The 24,370-nt window shown below is 40.6% G+C and overlaps 2 protein-coding genes across 4 annotated transcripts in view; both read right to left on the reverse strand.

Moving 5' to 3' along the window:
- map2 (microtubule-associated protein 2) overlaps nucleotides 1-2,206 on the reverse strand; it is a 105,972-nt gene extending 103,766 nt beyond the window's left edge. For both annotated transcript variants that reach the window (XM_085136369.1, XM_085136363.1), the window contains exon 1: nucleotides 2,095-2,206. The gene's annotated coding sequence lies outside the window, so the exon portion shown is untranslated. The remainder of the gene's footprint in view (nucleotides 1-2,094) is intronic.
- Nucleotides 1,236-21,170, reverse strand: kansl1l (KAT8 regulatory NSL complex subunit 1-like). 2 transcript variants are annotated; one of them, XM_085136373.1, is made up of 16 exons: nucleotides 20,925-21,170; nucleotides 19,264-20,382; nucleotides 16,073-16,220; nucleotides 15,716-15,868; nucleotides 13,773-13,876; nucleotides 13,059-13,230; nucleotides 12,021-12,192; nucleotides 10,031-10,150; nucleotides 8,429-8,575; nucleotides 7,760-7,860; nucleotides 7,354-7,466; nucleotides 7,042-7,090; nucleotides 6,816-6,928; nucleotides 6,286-6,406; nucleotides 5,169-5,410; nucleotides 1,236-4,864 (listed from the first exon to the last, which is right to left on the reverse strand). In XM_085136373.1, exons 2-15 carry the CDS (start codon nucleotides 20,310-20,312, stop codon nucleotides 5,201-5,203), a joined length of 2,772 nt encoding a protein of 923 aa, XP_084992499.1. In that variant the 5' UTR covers nucleotides 20,313-20,382; nucleotides 20,925-21,170; the 3' UTR covers nucleotides 1,236-4,864; nucleotides 5,169-5,200. The 2 variants fall into 2 exon arrangements, with proteins under 2 accessions (XP_084992499.1, XP_084992500.1); XM_085136374.1 differs by having other exon boundaries at nucleotides 4,405-4,864; nucleotides 16,073-16,217; nucleotides 20,925-21,134.
- Between the last annotated feature and the right edge of the window lie 3,200 nt (nucleotides 21,171-24,370).

Genomic DNA, 24,370 nt, shown 5'->3' on the forward strand with positions numbered 1-24,370 from the left:
AGGCTGACTAAGTATCTTTGTAGGAATCAGGATTAGGTTGCCTCACTGACACACAAGGGCTTATGTAAAGCTGACCCACAATGCGAGGCGCCACACGTGAATGTGAACTGCCAGGTTGCAGTGCTATACCCATCCTAACTGGCACCTCAAACGGTATTGTCACTCTTACAGCCAAATGGAAGTTTTCAGTTTTGCTTATTAGATCCGATCAATTTTAAGAATGTTTCTGCACACTTATTAGCTGAGATTACAAACCACAGCCCTGCAATGCATATATGTAAGACAACAAATACTTTACTTAGAATTCTTTCAATATTATTTCCAACAACTTAAACAGGGGTGACATTTAATACCGAAACCATCAACCCTTCTTTTTACACATTTTTGAGCCAAAATGCTTAATTAACCTCATAATTTCAGCTTCAGCTCACTGTTTAAGTTAATCTGAGATTTTGACAATAGAAAGACATTTAGACTAATTTTTTTTTTTTTGCTTGTTTGTTTGTTTTGATACATATACTTCAACGTCTACTGATTATTTCAGGAAAAAAAGGGCTATCACTACAAAGATTTTGCATCAGAGGTCCACTTTCCGGCTAAACACAATCAGAAACGCAATCAGTAAACTCAGACTGTTTACCTTCTCATCAATACATAAAGCCCATATAAAAGGAGTCATTTATGCTAAAATAAACACATCAGTAATCACCAATGCGTCGATGTTAAAACAGAAGGCATGTTACATATGTTCCAGTTTTGTTGCTTTTTGGCCTTTTTTCTCCAAAATATGTCAAAGTATAAATCCAAACAGGGAGTAAGCTCTGTTTCCTCTTGTTCTCTCTGCCATAGGGATAAATGTGATGGCTGAAGCATCTTGAGAAAGCTGAATTTACGTCCAACAGGGTAAATGTAGACCTAGGTGGAATGACCAGCCAGGTCCTTCACGAACATGAAAGCATGAGCCCCATCCCTCACCAAGGAGGAGCTCACAGTAGCCTCCCTGACTGTGCATGACTCAATATATGGCAGCCTCATCCTGAATGCATCAGGCATTTATATGTATGTGTGCACAAACTGTAAATGGACTTGATGGAGGAAAATCAATAGCCAGTGCCTGTATGTAAATGAGACTGGACTGAAGCCTATGTACTGTGTAAGGAACCCATCATGTATGAGCTTACTTAATAGCCATTTCAGTATGAAGAAAAGGACCTCTGAGGTGTAACAGCCCTGGCTTTTTTGTGTTATTTGTTGTGCTGGGTTTAATAAAGACATCAAGCCTTTCAAAATGCCTTTAAAATGAAATGAAACTAAACTGTAATCTAACATTAAATGCAGTGGCGACGGTGACAACAACAGACATGCACATACAGGGCTTCAATTTGTGAGATCAATCAGGGGAAGGACCCGCCAATATGACTCAGCACCTGTGTTTTTCCTTTTGCACCCCCCTTTTCCTTTCTGGGGTGATTGAAAATTAATGTCATATTTCTCTAGGGATTCCCTCTGATGATTTTATCAGTTACCTACAGCTTTCCGAAATGTATTATAGGCTTACTAAAGCCCCAATACCCTTGCACTGCCACCGCAGCAAGCCAAGTTCCCGCAGTCACCGCAGTAGGTGAAGCCTTTAAGTAGCACAATGCAGACAATATTCGTGAACCCCATCAAAAAATTAAAAAGTGGATCAATAACAGACGAGTCAATTAGGTCAGTCAGTGTGGATCCTACCTATCTTGGGATTCTGATTTCTAGATCTATTCCTAAGATGTGATTTAATATCGGATGAATTTCGCAGCATTTTTCATCTTAAAACCGGCTCACACCACAGCTCAGACAGCGCACAGACTCACAGGAGCCCAGATTCAGTTCTCCTTCCGACGAACAATGCGTCCTTTTTCCATCCACACAGACACAGAGGGGCACCTCATCATTTCAGCTTCAGCTCACTGAAATGTTAATTTACTGCTGGGTCTGAGGACTTCTTTTTCTAGTCAGTCAGTGTCGCATGCTTTTTAAGTCGCTGCCAATCGCAATATATTATACTGCATTAAAACGATGCTGTTAAAAGCAAAGAAGTGTTGAATTCTTTACCTGTTCGGCGTAGTGTCTTCCAGAGGAACTCCCGGTCTGTCGGACACACACAGGCTCCGCAACCTACATTTACCGTAACGATCATACTAGTCACGCCGATAGACTGCGTCGGTGTTTAAACCAGCCATTACGGTGTTCTGGTGTACCCTTTGCTAGAAATTACTACAGAGGTGGAGCAGCAACAAACTGTACCAGGTTTCAGGTTAAACAGAAGTGTAAAACCTACTGTGTTGACGTAAAGGTACAACGCCAGGAGGTATTATAAAGTAAATAAGGCTGGCGAAATTGTGGCGAAACGTCGTCTCGTCAAGTATTACGTTCTTTAGGTTGCTATGGCAATAAATCAGTATAAAGGCACACGTGCAGTTCGGGGCATGGGTTAAAAATACTGCACGAAAAATAGTCTGGCTTCCCAGAAACAATGTTCTTAATGAAGAATCACTTCCCATCTGTTATTTGTGGTCCTCCTAGTTCAACAGTAAGTATTTTTTATTTATTTATTTTTACACATGGTAAATCGGTATTCAGATATTCTTTGATATAAGAGCGCCTCCCAGAGTGCAAATGCTGTAGTTACAATCTGCTTTTCATAGTTCAGTGCACACATCTTCCCCCCATTTTCATTGGGTTAATAATCTGCTTATTCGTTTATAGGTTAGGGTTAATTTTACTCAATTGATGTAGAGCTCATGGAAACAGTCTATGTGTATGCATTATATTGTTCGCTGACTTGTGTAGTCTTCTAAGAAGCAATTTGGCCCCCATGTGGATACAAGAGGTTCTTTTTGCCTGCTATTGAGATCAGACAATCCTACTACTATTGCACTGATGTGACACTTCGAGCTCTTCTTCAGTTTTCAAGGAGAGACAAGGTCTCCCACTTCTCAACTGGAAGTGAGTGCAAGCGACCTTGATAGTTTTACGTTTTTTTTCTGCTGACTCCAACAAAGAGTGTTGTAATGCTGTGTGACCAAGGACCAAGGAGGGGGATCTTAAATAATGAAAAGATTTACCTCAGCTGACACCCAAAGCCATGTGAATGCACAGATGAGCCCTATTCACCTCTATGAACTTGGAATCATCCAGTTATAATCTGTAAATAATTTAATGAAAGCCAAGTTTCGATTTCTAGAATCTTAGCACCAAATCCCCAGTATAAAGCAGCTGACATGCATACAGTATGTGAGAGGGATGACCTTGACCACCATCTGCCCATTGCCTCCTTCTCAGGACGTTATAAGAGGAGGTTATGCACACGGGATCAAAATACAAGCTGTTTCACTTTAAGACTGTGGCCTTAAAAAGTGACGACCTCCATAAAGGTAAATCATCCAAATCACTGAAATGACCTCACAATGTTCTGTCCACCCAGCTTTTATAAATTACATCTTATTTAAGTAGACTTGGCGAGAATTGCAGACATCCTTCACATTACTGAAATTAAAACCTCGGAGCTCTCGAATGAAGAGATGCCTCACTTGTTCGTTTTCAGACTAATGGGCACTGACAGCTTGACAAGCAATGATGTGCAATATTCTAATTTCAGATTTTCTATGTCATGACCCAATTACACAGGCAGCTTGTTTTCTACCTCATCGCCCTTCTGTCATTTTACATTTTTGCTCTTAGTTAAACTCCTCCTGAAATCCTTCCACACACCTGTTGGATTTTCCAGTAGTGACAGGCTGCACGAATCCTGAAAGGAAATAATTTTTCCGATTTTCAAAACACTGATATTACTGGGGGGCACCTCAGTCCAGTCCTGTGCAGACATTATCCCTGTAATTTGACCACATATTCAGGGGGATTAAAACATAGTATTTTTAGGTGTATTGCTCTTCTGCCTCTATGTGTGCAAAAAATAGGGCACTGCACTTAAAAGAACAAAAAAAAAAACCAACAAAAAAAGAATAAAATATTCAGCAACTGCAGTACCACAAGTAAAAATCTGAGACATTTCAAAATGATGCATATATTCACCTTTTCATTGGGTCTTATTGGTGATCCTGGTTAGGTTGCATCCTTCTTTTCCTTTCCATTGTTTACCTGGAAACAGCTTGCCTGAATGTGATTAGTTGCTCAAATTTAGACCACAAATGGACTACAAACTGTCTACAGATATATGAATATGAATATACAGATATCTTTTTATGAAGATTTGAGTGGACCCCGAATCAAAGCATGGCCCCAAAAAACAAAAGCCCAGTAGGAGTCGCTAGTGCAGCTTCTCAATCCAGGAAAAAATAGCAGCCATGTCCCTTTGCTACAGATCTGATCACTGAGATAACTATGGAAGTAGAGCATGGCATCTATATTGGAAAGTTTTATATTTTCCAAATACATTTTCTTTTTTGTGGAAAAAAAATACAAAAAGGACAGCATCTTCAAACAAAAAGCACAAGTACACCAAGTAAAAGTTAAAAATTACATAAAAAGTTACTAAACACATCCTATATTTACATTTTAAGACAACTGTAGAAATAAATAGCGTTGACAGATACAAACATGAAAGAAACGTGACACTACAGTGGAGTTGCTGATAGATCTATTACTTTACATACAGTACCACTTTTACATTAAAACCTGAAACCGCTGCAGAAGTTAAAACTACTGTGACTACTGTCACAACCCTAACAAAATAATCACTTTTGTCTAAAAAAATTATTATTTTTTTATTACATCAGATCACAATGCTCGTGGAATGTATTAAATATTCCCAGTAAGGTTCCTAGGGGACATGTTCTGCTCGTTGTCCCTGATGAGAGGAGATCTGGAAAAGAAATGATGCAAATATTAAATTAAGTGATAAAATACTGAAGGATGTTTTTCAGAGGCTTAACCTTCTAAAATACTCTTTGTACTCTTTATGAATGATCCAATAAATTAATAATGTATGTGTTAAAGTCCAATCACAATAATAGTAATAATAATTTTATGTTATGAATGACATACTGGATAGATTAATCAAAGCACAGACAATTCAGTGTATGACTGATGTGGAATAAGTGGTTAAACAAATTAAACTTGCTTAAAATTGAGAAGACACACACACGTAGAATGTTTAATGAACTTACATTCAAAGACAAAAAAAGAAGGCACGGCAGTATTAGCTGCTGTTCTTGCTTTGTCCCCCAGAGGGCAGTGTAGCATAACAAGCCTGAGATGGAGCTGGTTGGGAGTTTGAGTTCTTTGATGTGGAAGAGGCTGAACTAATCCCTAAGCACCCATACGGGACTTTTTCTTGTTCATCAGAGAGCAGAGCGCCTTCTTTATCCTCATCCAAAGGAAAGACTCGAGGCTCCCAGGGTGTCTGAGGCTGACAAGGAAGACAAATCAATGTCATTCAGAAAAAAATTGAATATTATCTTTATTTGTAAATTGAATATGACTGGGGTGCATGTTTTTGTAAGTAGTCACAACTGGCTACATACATTTCCTGCAAGGCAGACATTAAGTGTAAAATAAAACTGCAGAAAGCTTTTTATTTGTCCTTTTTTTCATAACAGTCCCTTCAGTGAATATGCACATTGAGGGCTATAATACATCTGTGCATGGCTCAGATGTCTGTTTAAAAATAAATAAATAATGGTTGTGCTTTAATCATGGTTTGTATGGCCTCTGGAGTGCATAAGAAGTGCAACGCAGTGAAGTAGGGGTTATTTGTAGTGTGGAGAAGGTTGATTGGGTAAGTCTGGTTTAGGGACAACTCATTCGCTCTCTAATCAAAGCAAAGTGGAATAGACGACTGCAATCAGGGCATCATCACAGGAAACAAGAGTGGAAACAAGTATCCTTGTAGGCTCTCAAGAACCCACCAAGGCTCCATAGCTCACACAAGATGAATGGTGACTGAATGAGATGAATGCTGCTGATTTATATTCTTTGTCTCTGCTGAAGGACACGTGAATTGGCTTCGTTTTTTCACAGGAATGTTACAGCAAATATCCTTACACGCAATGTATGGGTGAAAGTGCTGCAGTCTGCTGATTTTCCTTTAAATGATTTATAAAGCCTTGTGTTGGAAACAACAGTCAAGCGTAAATACGGTAAACAGCATATTGGGGACACCACAGCGTAAATATGCATGACTCCACATGAGCTGCCTCCCGTGTCACCTTGATCAACAATCCTGTGATATTCTCAGTTTGTCTTGAGGATTTCAGGTTTCAGCTGTGGCGCTTTTGATCTTACCAGCCACTCCTCTGACCTCAGCGAATCATCAAGATCCAGCTGAGCGCAACTCCACTCCACAGAACTCTCCTCTCCTGATGTGTACATCCCACCCCCACTGCCTAAAAGCCTGCTGCCAGATCTGGAATGAGAAAACAAACACACCCCATGAAACACTGTCTCAAATTTCCAGGTTTTTACATGCACACAAACAAAACAAGTCTGAAACCAGCTGCACGTCTTTGAGAGTTCACTGTTTAAAGCTTTCCAAATGTAATACAATGATCAGTGGTGGCATTAATCCACATTCAGGTAACATCTATTGGAAGATCTGAGGTTATAACACGTTCTTCTGTCTGCTCATTATCTACCTGGATTAACTTCCTCAGCCATTGAGGTTTATTGTGTATTTTTACAGAACTGTTTTAATTCTGTAGGCCCTTTAAAAACATTCTAATATTTTCTAACATTGTAGTTCACCTTAGATTTTGCATTACTGATGAGACACCCTCATTATTGCTACATTTATGAGTTTGTGTGAGTGTCCACACCTTGTAGGGCGCCTACGGTGTTTCCTCTTATCCCAGGACGACCAGCGTAACTTCTCTTTTTGCTCCAAAGCCAGGTGCCGCTGAGCAAAGACTTCATCACTGAGAGCCTCAGCCTGAACACAACACACAGACAGACAGAAGGGCATTAAGATGCCGGATTGTTCACAAATGAAAATAAACTGCTCATGTTCAAAGAAAGGAAATGCTCTGTTTCATGCCCCTCCACCTTCTCTGGCTCCATCTCCATCAGAGGCTGGATGTCAACTACTCGCCAACTGCAATAAAGATAAACTAATCATTATAATAATGATAATGGCCAACTTCCATTTACTTTTATGTCATTTTTAAACAATAGCTTTACAAATCAGACATCACTCTGGTAAAAGTGATTGTTTATAATAAATAAGTTGCAAAATACAATTATGCAGAATCACAACTACTGTAAAACCAGTCAATAAGACTGGTCATTAGTCTTCCCAAAGGAGTTATGGTTCATTGTGATACATTGTAACACTTTCAGGGGCGTTTCCATTCATACCTGGGTATTAGAATTTCTTTGTATTGCAGCTTTTCTACTTTAACCAGTGGCATGGGAATGACAATGTTGTTGATGTTGTACACGTTCTCTCCCTGGCGTTTGCGAACAAAGCCCTAGAAGGAAACGTTCCCAGCTTGAGTCAAGAGCTTACCAATCATTCAGAAGAGTTTACATATTCAAAGTCATTCTAAATCTTCAGATGTCCTGACAAAACTTTTGTGGTCATCTTTCTTTACATTCTACACATATGCACATATTAAGTGATGTAGGTGGATCTATCCTATCCTGTCATATCCATCCTATCCTAACAGCCCTTCATCATTAAATCTGCTACTTCTTACATTTCACCTATATCATTTTCTTGGCTCTTTAGTTTTTAATAACAACAACATGTGTTTTGTGTTACCTGTGAAGCCTGCTTGTGTGATGCATGTGAGTAGCTCTCCTCTAGCACATCATCTGAACTTTCTGCTGGATCACAGAGCTGGTACAGGGCATCCTCCTCATCTGGGTATACAAACACAGACATATACAGACATGCTGTACACTAAAACCAGCAGCTACATTGTTAAAACAGCTCTAAATTTGTGCTCATCAAGAGCACAAATTTCGACTAAGGCAGCTCACTCTGGGTCGTATTTACGTTTAGGGAATAGTTTTGGATTTTCTATATATTCATTTAATTTTCTTTGACAGGATTTTAAGTACAATTTGGTTTTATTTATGAGGACATTCTATGTGTAAATTACATACAGCTACTGTAAATAACAAAATAATAATAAAATGATACTTAGAATCCCCATAGATCATTCCCTATATGTTGACTACGTTGATGATACAGATTCATCTATGTTTCGTTTTTGAGTTCTAAGGCTTTTTTGGATGAAAGACAAATTTTGATGTGCTGTTAACATGACAGCGCTCTACACCCCTACAACGCTTAACCAGAATCCAATCAAAACGTTTCGAGCTATTGTGTTTGCAGACAGAATGACGACACGCACACACGACCAAAAACATAAGCTGTGGAAGAAGTACTGAAACCCAAGTATGAGCTTTCACTGCGTATACACACCTTCCAGCAGCCTGCGGATGCGTCTTCTCTTCCTTCTCCTCTGACTGGCTTTGCTGTGTCGACTCCGAGCAGAGACTAACAACCTGATGGGTGACAAACCCATAACTCTGCTTTTACGATGCCTGGCGTTCTGCTTGTATTCGTGACCTACAGCGAAACACAGAGACAAACACAAGAAACTGAATTAATAGCCTGTCAGAATGATTTCAAGTTTTTCATTTTTATTCCAATCTACTACCAATCAGTGAAAACATTAATCCCCAATCATTATTTATATGAGTTTTACTCACCAAACTGCTGCTTCAAATTACTTTAAAGGAACAGAACACAGGAGTAAGTGGATCTTTTTTTTTTTCTTTTTTTTTTTTAAATGGCTATAGCAATTAATTTGTCTTTAAACACACTGAGTTCTCTATGTTACACTGTAAAATATACCACAGTTGAAAGTCATCAGTCTCCACGTCATCCGTCCACATTTCTGCATCTTGCTTGATTTGACGGTTTATGTAATCTCATCCCATTCCAGCTAAGATCAGCTTTGATAAGAAATCTGCTTCCATGTGGCTATTATCTGAGCTGGCATTTACCTGACAGACTGCCTTCTTCAGGTATTGACAAACGACAATAAGATCATTCAAGCTGACACAAAATCGACAAGCGTTGCCCGGTCTGTTGCCTTCATCCGTCGTCAGTCTGCTTCCTTTGTATGTCCTCCTTTATGCTCTCCCCCGCTCATCTATATCATTCAACATTTCCTCAACCTTTACCAGAGAAATAGTGGAAAATCTAAACTTTGAATCATCCATCTACAATATGGAAAACCACGTATGCAAGATCCTCTTAAATTGTTAACCTTCCAGGCTGCCAAAGGTATGCAGCGTAAATGTTACAGGAAATGATCATTCATTAGCTTCAGACTAACATACCAAGGTGCTTACAGACATAGGTGAAATGCCAAATGATTTTATTTCCATCTACTGCTCAGTTGGATGCCTCTTACAGCCCCAGTGGGATATCTGACACGGTAGGAATGAATTATGATAGTCGACGGGGAGAAAACAAGCAGAGTGAGCGGATGACTTTGAAGCAGCCGGTTATTGTTTGCCTTCACTGAATACAAGCAAATGGGTGAGCTGTCTGGATATGATGAACTGTCATTTCATTTTTAATTATGCACAAATTATTCTTTAGAAAAACTGAAAGACTGCATTTATTACCTGAACTGTTGCATTAATGAATCCGAGTGGCTGCTTAGAATATAAAGACATGAATGCTACCACTGATTTAGCTACAATTAAAGTAACTTTTGCTTGCCTGTTATAGATTATATTACTTTAGCAAAAACAATGTGACCCAGTCGCTTTGATATCGGTATTAAGAGCACATGCACAGGTGCGGCTTTTTAAAGTGCACCTCTATCCTTCGTTCTTCTTAATCGCTGAATGACTGATCACACTTTAGTAAGCTGCAAGCATGCTTTGGGCCTAAATATCAGTATGGTGAACATGAAGAGAAGAAAAACAAAGGAGACCAGCAGAATGAAAGAGCACCACACAATGAGGCATAATTTGTAATCAGTACGAGTATACAGAGCGATCTTACTGTTGTGCAGCGGCGTGGAGCTGTGTCGCTTGTAGTTTGCTGGACTGTTGACAACTAAAGGTCTTTGGGACCATACTTCTCTGCCTGGCACCCTCTTTACGTGGTGGCTCGTAGGTGTGCCTGGAAGAATATGACCATTTTTAAGTGTGGGGACACAAGAATACAACACCTTTTGCAAATTCAATTCAGCACACAGTTTAAACAGCAACATCTCAACACGCGTCGCCCTAGTTGTACAACATCTACGCATACTAAAACAAAAAATATATATATATTTTTTTTTACGTTTTTAAAAATTCTTTACACACCATCCCTGCTGCCATGTATTTAAGAATGGTTCTGACAGAAGTTTCTTCCTGTTAATAGGGAGATTTTCCTTCCCACTGTCACCAAAGTGTTTGCTCATAGGGTGTTGTTGAGTTTTTCTCTGAATATATTATTCTAGGGTCTAGGGCTGTTCAATATAACGATATATATCGGATGACGATATAAAATGTCTATCGTTTCATTTGCTATCGTTTGGTGTCGCAAAACAAACTGTTTACCGCAATATTTTTTCACCGTTTTGATGGTCACTGTAGTGGCTATATTAATTTCTTAAAGTTCTCTCTTTCTCTTATATTTAATATAACCACACTACTGATGGACAAGCGCCTGTTTTTATACGTTGTGGTTAGCAACAACGACGGTAACAGGATCGCGTGTCTGCTTGTTTATGTTCCACATAAACCTTTCACAATAAAGCTCAAGATCCTGTTGAGACTTTTCAAAATAAACTGAATCACGTGAAAGAGCAGATTATAGGGCTTTGGAGCGTGATGTCATGGGGATGGGCGTGGAAAGGATTTTGGCCCGATCCGATACGGATGAGAAGTAAAAAAGAGCCGCCAGGTGCTAAAAAATAAACCTTAGACTCAAACGTTAGTACAGGCTTTTCCCCGCAGCACACCGTGTAATAAATACTCACAAAGAAAACGGCGGCCGTTACAACTTATGTCTAAAAATGTATAGTTTCATGCATCGGTTAAAACAATCGACTCCAGCTACATGACGCGCAGCTGGAAACACTTCCCGCAAGTCGAGATTCACAGAATTTACAGAAAATGTTACATTTTTGTGATTTATATCGTTATCGGATGATAGACTTCTTATATCGGGATATGAGATTTTGGTCATATCGCACAGCCCTACTAGGGTCTACCTTACAATATAAAGCGCCTTAAGGTAACTGTTGTTGTGATTTGGCGCTGTATACATAAAACTGAATTGAATGAAAAAAAGTTTAAATAACACTAAGAATCACAATCAAATTACAATAGTAGTCACCAGTAGTTAAAAATATTATCATTGCAAAAGAGCACAACAGAAGACCAGGAGATTAAGGAGCTTTATCCCCCTGAAAACATTTGGACTTGTCCCCATGTTGACATCTGAGTGATCGTTCTCCAAAGTGCGATTAAAAATGTGGTTACGGTCCATCACGACAGGACGTGTGCTTTCATTTTAGGGTTTAATTATTGTGATGCCTGTTTTAAAATATTGCATGTAACCTGACCTGTTTTCTTGGCTCTGTGGACCAGTTTGGTTAAGTTTTGGCTGATTATTCTCATCTGCTGTGTGCAGTGGGGTCTTTTTAAAATTCTGACTGATCACACTATAGTAAGCTGATATGACAAGACGTATAACTAAAAACCATCTACCCTTTATACCTTATAGTTTATTATAACCCTACAAACATATCTCAACTGCCCCCTACTTTAGCAAATCTTGTTTTTTTTTGTTTTTTTTGCTCTACAGGCCTGAAATGACAAATACATGGCCAGGGTGTGTGACCCTTCAGAGTCGGTCTACCATGTCAGACAGGAAGCCTAATATTTACTCTTGCTGACTGCAGTTCAAAAACAACACCGTAATCAAATGATCTAAAATCTTGATTAGCTTACAAAGTTTGCTCATGCTGACCAATGTAATGTAGCTACGTTTCTCCTACCAAACGACAGAGACGACACAGGGTGACGTCGAAAGCTGAATGTGTCGGAGGAGACCCCGCTGGAGCTGCAGTCGGGATCAGAGCATGAGACTATGGGATCACAAGAGGAGTAGCATGAACAGGAAGATGAGGACAGCGAGGAGGAGAAGGTAGCCGTGGACTTTCTTGAGTGCTGGAGCAAAAGGAAAAGAGAACAAGAGATCAAAAAGATTACTTAAAAAAAAAATGCTCAAGATAGGCGGAGCAAGATTAGCAACAGGGAAGAGTTTCTTTACAGTTTACCTTTCCTTTCTCTTAGGATATAAGTGATATGGATGTAAGGAAGCTGATCTCTGATGGAGTGCACTGATTAAAGTCATTAATCTGTTAAACGCTCTTTTTGTTATTGAACAATGTCACAATGATGATGGCTCAGCGCTGCTTATTATAGCAGCTACAATTGTAGTGTTCAGAATCAGAAAGATGCAGAAACTATAAATATCCCGGCACTGAGTGAGACATGCCGATGCTTAAAAGTCCTTCAAGGTCAAGAACATGTGAATGAGAAATTAAATAGTTAAGCTGATTTATAGATTCCTATGCTGTACACATCCTCATTACCGCAACAGTGTGAAGCTAAGAAGCACTCGACACACACCGCCACTGCAATCTTTTATCTGCAGTAAGAGGACAGCATAATGTACTGGTCCCGCAGGCTAAATAAAGGCTTGAGCTTTTAAAATAGCACCCTGCATTTGTTCATCTGAATTAGAGATATTATTTCTTAATTAAAAGCAGGTGTTCGGCTTTGAACAATAATTCCTATTTAATTTGGAGACCTATTTTAGTGATGGCACTCCACTACTGAAGCTAAAATAGGTCTCAAAGGCACTGCTTTAAAGCAACATTTCATAAGAATCTCTGAACTGTTTTAAGAAGTACGTAAATCAATGTATTTGATATGCTTGCAGGGTAATAAGAGGCACAATTTGACAATTATATACAGCATGTAAATGGTTAAACAGACTAGAAGAAGAAGGGGGTCGACATATGGCTTACCAGTGGACTGCCAGAGCCGTACGAGTTGAAAGTGAACAGCCTGGGCTTGTGGTAGGTGACCAGGGGTCGGGTTCGGGCACACACGCATGACGCATCAGCTTTAAAGAGCCGCCTAGTCCCTAGTCTCTTCCTCTTGGAGCTCACAGGCAAGAAAACATCTCCTCTCTGGCCGCTGCAGAAACGCAACCAGATAAGGTCACGTGTTAGGTTTGTGCTTCGTAGCAAGATCACAATGCTCGAAAAGCAACTTCTTTCAAGGTGTTGATTCCTTAGATCTTGTTCATCAATCCCTACTTATACCCACTTGTTACTGTACATGAATAAAAGAAACAGAATGCCTTTCATTTATTATGGGGCTTTCATCTTCACAGGCAGGCAGAGAGTTAAAAAGGCAACAGGAAGGGGAGACATGAAGGGATTACTGAAGTCAGACTCCATGAAGAGACCGAAGTGGGTTCAGTGGGTTTTACGACAAGCTGGGACGTGCTTTCACCCTATCGCCTAGACTTTAAAGAGATAACAGACAAACTTGTCACCATTAGAGTCTGAAATATGTCAGATTTTCACATAAATTAACAGTTTTTAAAGACGTTTTTTGTAAATGTGTCATTTAACTGCAACTTGTCAAAAGCACACAAGATAATATAGGTATTAACACAATCTGACTACGTGTGTGTGTGTGTGTGTGTGTGTGTGTGTGTGTGTGTCCTCTACCTTGGGAGGGTTCTCCTGTCTTTACAGGTCTGGGACTGTTTTGAGAGCGGTGAAAAGCTCAGAGGGGGCATCAGACTGTTGACGATCTGGCTAAGCTGAGCACTCTGCAATGAAGACATCAGCCAAATAATGCACATAAGAGTGAGATACGATCCAGCCGTTCAGACTTCCCCTGAAGCATTTGCTTCACAGAAAGAACACATCGAGTTAGATGTCTTTAGCCTTGGCTTGACTTTCTACCGAGGCGAATAAAAAGAGTATGAACCGAGAGTGAATAGAAAGTCCCACGTTGAATGAGCTCCGAAAACATGTTGAGGCAAAACACATATTTTGGTATTTAGGTACATACCACTTCTAAAGCAAGTGTAAATGGAAATACAAATAGAAGTTGTTTTTCTTGGGTGGGTGAGCACGCTGGGGGTGTGTTAATGACTTTATATAATGGATTGCCTAAGGTTGGCATGCGGTTTTCTTTCCATACGAATCACATGGATTGCAAGGATAAGCAAACGAGTAAGGTCGGTGCTCACTGAACATACTATGTGTCTTAGGTAGAAGGTAAAAAGTGTCAAAATAAAATCAAAACCAAAACAGAAAGCAATGATATGTAAGTTTTAGCCTGGAGTTGAAGTGACAGGTTTTGTGTCCTAACTAATCATATGGTCAAAATAGATCAAATCAATTTGATTAAAATCAAGGATCATGAATCTAAAAAGGACCACTTGATGATCTTTTCAACAGATTACCCAGCTCTAGGTCATAAACTTAAATCACAACATGTCTCGGTGTGGGTTGTGAATCAGTACTTTTTTTGTTTTTTTACTGAATTTGATTCTCGTGTGCACATAAGTACAGCTTTAAAGCTATCAAGAGTAGAGATGGGTACCGGTTCTGACATAAACGGTAGTAACCAGACCGAAAGGCAGCACACATTCCGGTGCTTTATTTTGGTGCTTTTTTTCCTGAGACGTCATACACTTTGGATTCTAGCCAATCACTTTACCTTTCCGAGGATAGTAGGCGGGCCCAGGTACGTACGTTCTTTTAGAGCAGAGCTACAGAATAAAAAGTCTGGCTGTACTTCACAGCAAAAGATGCAAACTCAGCAGCCTGCAACAAGTGCTTTAAGGTGATACTGTGCAAAGGAGGTAACACCTCGAATCTGCTGAAACACCTGGCGACGCATAGCGTTTTTTTAAAAGCCAAGAAATGCACCGTATTTGATAGCTTGCTGCAAGACCTCACACCGTGCACATCTACTGCGGGTGTGGTGCCTGTTATCGGACCCGGAGTTTGCAACATCCCCCAAGAACCCGAAGAGGAGAGTCCTGGCCCCTAGCCCTGCCAGTGTAGCAGAAATGATGATGGATGATGATGGCAGCAGCAGCCGTTCTTTTCTGCGTGAGTAGCTTAATGTTGTCCGTGTGTAATTTACGTTGAGTCGGCTAACCACGTTATTACATTAATGCACATAAGGTGAACTAGCAAACACAGTCGTAGTTACATGCGGCTGTCTTCTTGTTTGATGGCAGATACTCCCTTCACCCTGGCCAAAAAGGCTAATATGACCAAAGAAAAAGTGGGAAACAGCTAAACATGAGAGGTTTTTGGACAAAGTTTGTGTTTTTTCCACTGATTAAGCACTGCTTCCAGCCAAGAGTGATACCATATATGCTTTATAGCTGCAGAAAAGGATAACATTGTTATCTTTTCATTCATTTGACCTGCAGCCTCTAATTTAGCATATTACCACAAAGGTCAGAAAGTAAGCATCCCGCAATTAATTAGTTTAATCCTCTCAACCTGTCATTGGGATATGGAAGATCACAAGACAGAAAAGGGTAATCTCCTAAAACAGCATCTATAATTCTAGATTACTAATCCTCTTTATTTTAAACTCATGCCTGGTATCAGAGGTGCAAGTAATAATCCCTCCCTCCTACCTGTCTCTCTATATTGTGCAGAAGGCGTGTAGGGCTGCAGGGTTCGTTGTCCAGATCAGAAGCTGTGCAGGATAAACCCGCCATTTCCTTCAGCAGCGTCTGCTGAATCTGCCTGTCAGTGAGTGGCTGGGAGTCTGCAAGCACCACCCGACCCTGAGAAACACAGAGATCCACAGAAAGACAGAGAAGAGAGGATCCAAACACTGATTAAAACATACTACTTATTGTAGCTCGGGCAATCCATGAAAGTTTGTTTTTTGTATCCTTTTTCTTGACAAGAGTGTGCAAGCTTAATGTCATATAATATAACTGACCAACTGTCTGTCAGTCAGTTGGTACAGACACATATTGTCATACCTTCATAGAGCGTATATGCTTGTGGACCCCCTCCAGGTGTAGTATCCTCCCTTCTAGTTCAGCCAAGCGCAGTTCCAACCAAGTCCATCGGCTGCTCAGCTCTGCTCTCTCTTCCAGCCACTGCTTCTCACAGCAACTGCTGCTGCTGCTGGCAGGAGGGACAGGGTGATGGATGACAGGGGAGGACAGTTACACCCGTACAAAAGCACTTTAATATTATATTCATCCCTGTCAAAGGCTTTATACCCCCCATTCAACCCCACAAGAAGAAAGTCGAGTGTAAAGCTGTAAGCCTTGGATTTTTATTTCAACGCGCTGAATACAATCATGAAAACCAGGTATGTCGGTCTGAGAACAAGATGATTAATCAATCTGCAATTTTGTACTGCAGCTCTGTCTACCTGACCTATTTTATACAGGCATGTAAACTGTTTAGCATCCAAACAGCATGGGGGGGGGGGGGGGGGGGGGGGAATTTTGCTCAAGCACAAAAGCCTATCTAGGCCACAGAATAAAGCACAGTTGACTTGTGTGGTGTGTGTCTATAGCATGTTTCCATGGCACTAGGCTGTTCAGTTAGCATTTATCTTTGTGTGTGTGTGTTTGTGTGTGGTTGGCTGACTTCAGCAGGGCAATAGTTGCTATGGCATTGCTCTTGGACCTTGGCTAGGATAGACAGAGACTCCCCCACTTCAAACAGGAGAGGAAAAGGTTAGACTAGTCAGCAAGCAGCTACACACAGTGCACCTGGCAAAATACCCTTTGATATTATGAGTTAGCTATTTCACTGTTACCCTGATTAATCAAATACCCTAAATGCTGTTTGCTTCAATGAACAAAGTTACCCTCACTTTATGGTCAATACAAAAACAAAGAAAGGAAAAAAAACCAAAACAGTCCATTAAATGTCCAAAATGGCTTATTTCTCCAGTAAGTTTCACTCAATCCTAAGCTAGTGTCTCTTTGTTGAGCAGTAGGTGCTCTTTTTCTTTCACAGACAATGGCCAGACCTGGCCATTGTCAGGTCTTGGAGTGAGCAGCCCTGCAGCTCACTCCAACTGTATAATGAGAAAATTCCAGGAATATTTGCGGAGCATTAGGAGAAGAGGAAAGGACAGAATGGGAACGGCTGCTTCATACCTGTTACTGTGCTTGTTCACAGACTGCATCCATTACATCCATACTTCTATATTGCATATTTGAATCCTGGCTGCTTTGGAGGGGAGCGCCAGGAAGAAGACCCCCTCCCCCCAATTTGAGGCTCTTGGCTCTTGCAGAAGCATCAAGATTTTAGGGTGTGCCTGGCATTTAAACTTGACCCCTTAGTCTCTGAAAAATACTGCTGTGTAGCATGTTTGAAAATGAAAACAGAGCAACATCTGGAAGTGATTTTTTTCTTTTAAGTCAAAACTATATCTGCGCTTCACAAGTTCATACTTCGAATGATAAAAGTCTTTACTATTTAACATTTCTAAAAGAGAGCAGTGACCCATCCCCTCCCCTGCAGAGTCCTATCCTCTTTGAGAAGGAATCAACCATAAATTCTTTTTTTAAAAATCCCCAGGCAAGGTTTACAGATGAAGAACGGAGCATTGTTCCATGCAGGAGGAGAGCAGTCTCTACAAAGGACAAGCTGACACTCCTGAGATGACACAAGCTGGCCAAATAAAAGCACACGCGCAGACACACAAACAATACTGTCTCAGTACTGTTGTCAGACCCAACAACCATTATTTTAGTTAGTGTTCTGGACTCTTCCAGGCTCACGGGAAACAACTTAAGGGGTCAACAAGGTTGAATCTTATTGATGAAAGGTTTGTGATCTATATTGAGATTTCAATAACTACTGCACAGGCTAGGATCACGCGCTCATTCTCTAGACCTGAAATAAACCCTTAACCCCATCTGTGCAAGAGCTCCGGCTGCAAAGACTGCCTGTCGTCTAAAATGCATGTTTATCATCTGAATCATCATCCCAAGTGACCGTAATCCTTTTTTTTTTTTTAAACATCCTGGTAGGCAAGACAGATCTCCCTAATTCGCTTAGTTTTTTTTTGAACAGTTATAGCTACTAAAATAAAAAAGCAAACAAACTTGCAAACCAAGCACAAAACCTGAATTCAGGTAAACAAAACAAAAGGGCAATCATGAACTAGACTAAGCAGCCAATTCCCATTTTGCAAAACAACAACAATTTCATTTTTAAGTGTAGTTTTTCTAGATGTTAAAGCTTTAAAAAGATTGCATTTGATATTTTACACATTCAGTCAATATAAGTCTTTAAAAAACAAAACAAGGACACCACAAACATCTCAACCTTGAATCTAGACACACGCTTTAAAGGATTTTTTCACTAGAAAGGGGAGGAGCTGAGGAATGTGCACACAGAATGGCTGGCAAGTTGCTGCCTTGTTGGAAAGACTGTGTTTATTTCCTACCCTGTGGGCAAAAAGAGCTGGCTGCTCTGTTGAATGTGTTATGACTGCAGCATGGAAAGAGGAACGCGCGCTTGTGTGTGTGTGTGTGTGTGTGTGTGTGTGCATGGTAAAAAAAATGTCATAACACTCCCCCACATCTGGGAGGACAAAACTTGCACTTATGACAACCACACTGTAAACCTCACTGAAGGCCAAGTAAACAGCACGGTGGACCTCGTAACACTTTAGATGATTTTTTCCAAAACTCGCACTGTTATTCTAAAAGAAGGAGTGGATTTCTTATGTCATTCTTGGCATTTGTAACCGTGCATGACTTAATACTGACTTAATATGCCCTTCCCATATTGTCAAGCAAACTTGACAATCCATTCTCTCCACTTTTACATCAGTCGAAGTTAAAAAGCTGCTCTCGTCGGGTATTTAACTGACCAGACGCCCAGTGCCGGAGCCAACCTCTGTGAACTTTCAACAGTAATTAAGAAAAGAGCAGTGATTTTTACTGTGAAGAACAGCTGCTTTCTGGTAACCAGATCCCAGAACAGTTTGCCAGTGACACTACAGCTGAGTTTTGGAACCTGTTTTCATATACTGTTGATATGGCTTTAGCTGAATAAATGGTTAAGCTGTGCCGTTCTGTGGACTTTTAAAGTCTGAGCACTCTTGCTGGTTTATTTAGCTGTAATCAGCAGCTGTAATAGCCACACGCTCACTGTGGCACTGGTTGAATAAACAAAAACAGACCTGGATACTCACATGGATGAAATCCTGCTACAAATCTTTTCCTCCACTGGCTCCTCATCTGAGCTGCTGCTGGCTGTAGCCTCAGAGTCCAAGGCCTCCTGCAGACCTCTCAGTACCACCTGATTGGAGTGGCTGAACTCTCCGACCTCTGAGAAGGATGACGAGGCTATTGGCAACTCTAGCCAAGGAAAACTTAGTTTACTGCTTTCTTGTGGAGAGTTGAGGCAGTCAAAAGACAAATCTCCGTGTTGACTGTGTTTTGCCAGCCCCTCCAGCTGCTGGTTGCAGTGCCGCACAGTCTGCTCTCCTAGCAGGATCTGCAGTCTCTTTCGCAGTTTCAAAGCCCGGCTGCGCAGGTCTGTCTGCCGCGAGAACTGCGCCTTCACGGCTTCCTCTAGCACAGCTCTGGACGTCAGCTGGTCAGGGCTTACCCTGTCAATGCAAGGCTGCGCTGAAACTGGGGGAGGGCAGACCATCCCCGCTGCTTTCTCCTGTCTCAGTGAAGGTGGAGGTGCAAACAAATGTGTGTGGCCCTGGGATGTTAACTCCCATTGGGGATATGGAGGACAAACACTGGTAAGGTTAAGGGAGGAGTGGTACACATCACCACCATATGGCTGGCATTCAGGAGCAGCACTCCATCCATGTGGCAGACAAATGTGTTGTCTATTGTGTTCAGGCCCAGGAACTAAAAACATGTCCGGTACATCTGGGAAGACTGAGGCCACGTGATGGGAATCTCTGGAGCCTTTTTTGAAGGACAGGAGGCTGACGAGGGAGTTTGGACTGGGCAGGGACATCGTCTCACACTGGCTGTCGGATGTCTGCGGGCATGGCGAAAGCGGGGGGTTGGAAGGAGCGTCCAAGAGGCTGAAAGGTAAGGCAAGGTTCCACATCTTCTGCTGGAGGTCATTGTCATCATCATCTATGGGTCTCATGTGAGGCTGTAGCTCTATACTGCACATGGCTCTCCCATCTGAGTCAGTTCTGACAGTGGCAGGGGGTGAGGACAAGTGGATCCCGTGGCCATTTTTAAGGATTTTTGTCAGAGCTGGGGCCATACCCTTCTCTGAACCACTGATGCACTAGAAAGCCAAGGGTGCAGACTTCAGAGGCTGTGCCTGAAATGACCTGACAGCAGCAAAAACACATGTTGGCAACTGACAACACTGAGATCACAAAAGCCACAGTATCGCTAAAAAAAAAAAAAAAAGTCACTTTTTTAGATAATAAGGGATAAACTGAAAGCGCAGACACCAAATAAAATGCACTTCTAAGTCAACTAGTTTACGTTGACGCATTTTTATAATTAAGGGGTATATATATAAATATATATATTGAATATGGTAGTAATAGCAGTGCCAGACACATTTGGGATGATCGACTCATAATTTTGGTCGCACGATTCCTTTACAGCCTCTTTCCGCGTTTTCCACTTATGACGACCAAACGAAAAGTCCTGCCGCGGACGTGATTGGAAGAAAATACAGAAAAAATACCAACCCAATACGAAGTTACGAAGTGAGCCCCCGGTCCTTGTACTCGTCCATCACAGGTCAAAGGTAACGGTAAACATACAAATATAACGGCGGACTGTAACCACCAAAGCTAGCTGAGCTATAACGGTAACGTTAACACTCCATGAAGTCTCTTTGAGGTGGATCTACACTCACCTGAACACAAGGTAAACCGTTGACTTTAACATCGCTTATGTGCTTCGGAAAATGACATCTGATCTTTCTGAGCATTTAGAAAGCAGAAAAATATAACCAGGCGAGCTTCTACGGCTTTCCAACAGCTTATCAAACGGTAGCACTTATCTTTTCCCAGACTTTCGGCGCTGTGGTTCTCCTGTACATTAACCGTTCAGCTCCTTCTCCTCCTCCTTCACCAACTGCCGAGAGGACGAAACACATCTGAACGATCCTGAGAGAAGGGGCTGGACCTGATGCCTTCATGGCCATCTAAGAAGCTCAGATCTCTCACAACTCAAAGTGAAAACTTGCACATACAGTGCCATGAGAAAGTGTTTTCCTCCTTCCAGATCATCAAACAAATTTTCATATTGGACAATAAAAACCTGAATAAATACAAAATGCAGTTTTTCATTGATGATCAAATGTATTAAGAAAAATGTGGCAAACACTTTAAGAAAAGTTACATTTGATCATCAATTGAAAAAAAAAAAAACAATAATAATTCAGACTTTACACTACTGTAAAAAACATCTCTTATTTATAATATTATAAATATAAGATAAAGGATTTCAATTTTATGACATCCATTATTCCTGATGTATTGTAGGCTAATCAAGTTCCCTTCTCATTATAAGATGCAACATTCCTGTACATACCATGCCTATATATTTGTATGATTCGAAGATTAGAACGTGTTTTATTATTTGATGATTATTATGCCTACCATTATATCTTTCCCAAATTTCCGACAGGACATGAAGGTGACTTCTGAGATTATTTAACCTCGGGCTTGCATCAAAGGGCAAAAATCAATCACAGCAAAGGCAATTTTTGTACTTGATGTTTTACAGCTAACTTCTCTAATACAAATATATATTATTAACAGCAAGTCTTATTATATTGTTGTTCATTTCATAAACCAACCTCACTTTATAGGTTCCCACTAGAAAATTATCATAAAGAAATACATCAAAAGATACCTGTGTACCTGCTAGAGTGTTAAACGCATTTAGTTTGCTGCTTATAAATGCTAAAGAGAGGTAAGTTTAAATATGAAAAGATATCCTCTCAGCAAATATTTCACCATAACATCGTAAAACACAGTTCTGTTTACATGTGAGATTTAAACTACACCCTCATACACATTTTTTTTTAGACATTTAGAAAATTCAACAATTGAACAATATATATATATATATACGTATATACGTATGTATATATATATACACAATATATATATATATACACACACTATATATATATATATATATATATATATATATATATACACACAATATATATATAAATATATATATATATAAAATAGTAAAGATTGACAGCAGTTTGTTTACAAAGTTCACAATTTAAGCCTGACAAGCTACTAGGTTTAATGTGCTCCCAGCTATATGTAAGTCAACGACATCCAGAAATGAGTATGTGCTAAGAAAAACATGCGCAGACCACACAGCACAGAACACATAAAGGACTCCTTTAGCGATGCCAGTGACTCTCACCTAACTGCTGGACCTTTGAAAGGAGAGGGAATTTTCCATTTGCTGCTATTTTCCCTATGTGTTTGCATGGCAGTACCACTGGAATAAACAACTGAAGTATGGAAACTGCAATGGTATACATAGTACTTTGCAACTTGCGCAGAGATGGTGGTAAAAATGTCATGACATATTGTGAGGTTGTAACTGATACTGCCAACAGAAAATCTTCAAGCAAACACCAAAATCAAGGCTATTATGAAACTCAAGTTGTTACTTGAAGCCTGAGAAGCTTTTTTATCTTTTCTCTATAATCTATACAAAGCAAACAAACCAGTTACATTTCTTGCAATGCTGAAAACAGCAAAAAGGTCCATTAATCATTATTAGAAAAATGATCTTAATGAAAACATTCATAGTGGAGGCAGTAGATCAGTCTCTGTTTTTGACCTTCTTCATAAGAAGCACCAGATTCATACATTCTTAGAAGATGTTCTAAATTACATTCTCAGCTAAAATTTTGATTTTGAGGTTAAATTCAGATGTATTGGTAAAATTGCACCGTATGCAAATTAGAATATGCAGACAGGTTACAATGGATAGCTATGCCATCACCATTTTTTATGGTCGTATCCAGTGGCTTAAAGGGAGCCCCCAGTAACTGTACTTTGCATACAGTGGGGCAAAAAAGTATTTAGTCAGCCACCGATTGTGCAAGTTCCCCCACTTAAAATGATGACAGAGGTCAGTAATTTGCACCAGAGGTACACTTCAACTGTGAGAGACAGAATGTGAAAAAAAAATCCATGAATTCACATGGTAGGATTTGTAAAGAATTTATTCGTAAATCAGGGTGGAAAATAAGTATTTGGTCACCTCAAACAAGGAAAATCCCTGGCTCTCACAGACCTGTAACGTCTTCTGTAAGAAGCTTTTCTGTCCCCCACTCGTTACCTGTATGAATGGCACCTGTTTGACCTCATCTGTATAAAAGACACCTGTCCACAGCCTCAACCAGTCAGACTCCAAACTCCGCCATGGCCAAGACCAAAGAGCTTTCGAAGGACACCAGGAAAAGAATTGTAGACCTGCACCAGACTGGGAAGAGTGAATCTACAATAGGCAAGCAGCTTGGTGTGAAAAAATCAACTGTGGGAGCAATCATCAGAAAATGGAAGACATACAAGACCACTGATAATCTCCCTCGATCTGGGGCTCCACGCAAGATCTCATCCCGTGGGGTCAAAATGATCATGAGAACGGTGAGCAAAGATCCCAGAACCACACGGGGGGACCTGGTGAATGACCTGCAGAGAGCTGGGACCAAAGTAACAAAGGTCACCATCAGTAACACACTACAACGGCAGGGAATCAAATCCCGCAGTGCCAGACGTGTTCCGCTGCTGAAGCCAGTGCATGTCCAGGCCCGTCTGAAGTTTGCCAGAGAGCACATGGATGATACAGCAGAGGATTGGGAGAATGTCATGTGGTCAGATGAAACCAAAGTAGAACTTTTTGGTATAAACTCAACTCGTCGTGTTTGGAGGAAGAAGAATACTGAGTTGCATCCCACGAACACCATACCTACTGTGAAGCATGGGGGTGGAAACATCATGCTATGGGGCTGTTTTTCTGCCAAGGGGACAGGACGACTGATCCGTGTTAAGGACAGAATGAATGGGGCCAAGTATCGTGAGATTTTGAGCCAAAACCTCCTTCCATCAGTGAGAACTTTGAAGATGAAACGAGGCTGGGTCTTCCAACATGACAATGATCCAAAACACACCGCCCGGGCAACAAAGGAGTGGCTCCGTAAGAAGCATTTGAAAGTCCTGGAGTGGCCTAGCCAGTCTCCAGACCTCAACCCCATAGAAAATCTGTGGCGGGAGTTGAAAGTCCGTGTTGCTCGGCGACAGCCCCAAAACATCACTG

This window comes from Neolamprologus multifasciatus, chromosome 16 (assembly GCF_963576455.1).
Source record: "Neolamprologus multifasciatus chromosome 16, fNeoMul1.2, whole genome shotgun sequence".
Lineage (NCBI taxonomy): Eukaryota > Metazoa > Chordata > Actinopteri > Cichliformes > Cichlidae > Neolamprologus > Neolamprologus multifasciatus.

What these genes read in the sequence shown, in the direction of transcription:
- kansl1l (XM_085136373.1), bottom strand. Translation starts at nt 20,312, where the DNA reads ATGGCCCCAGCTCTGACAAAAATCCTTAAAAATGGCCACGGGATCCAC. An exon ending in CTCCACGCCGCTGCACAACA is followed by an intron (nt 8,576 to 10,030) that starts GTAAGATCGCTC and finishes GTTTCGCTGTAG; the next exon opens with GTCACGAATACAAGCAGAAC. An exon ending in AAAGAAATTCTAATACCCAG is followed by an intron (nt 7,091 to 7,353) that starts GTATGAATGGAA and finishes TCTTTATTGCAG; the next exon opens with TTGGCGAGTAGTTGACATCC.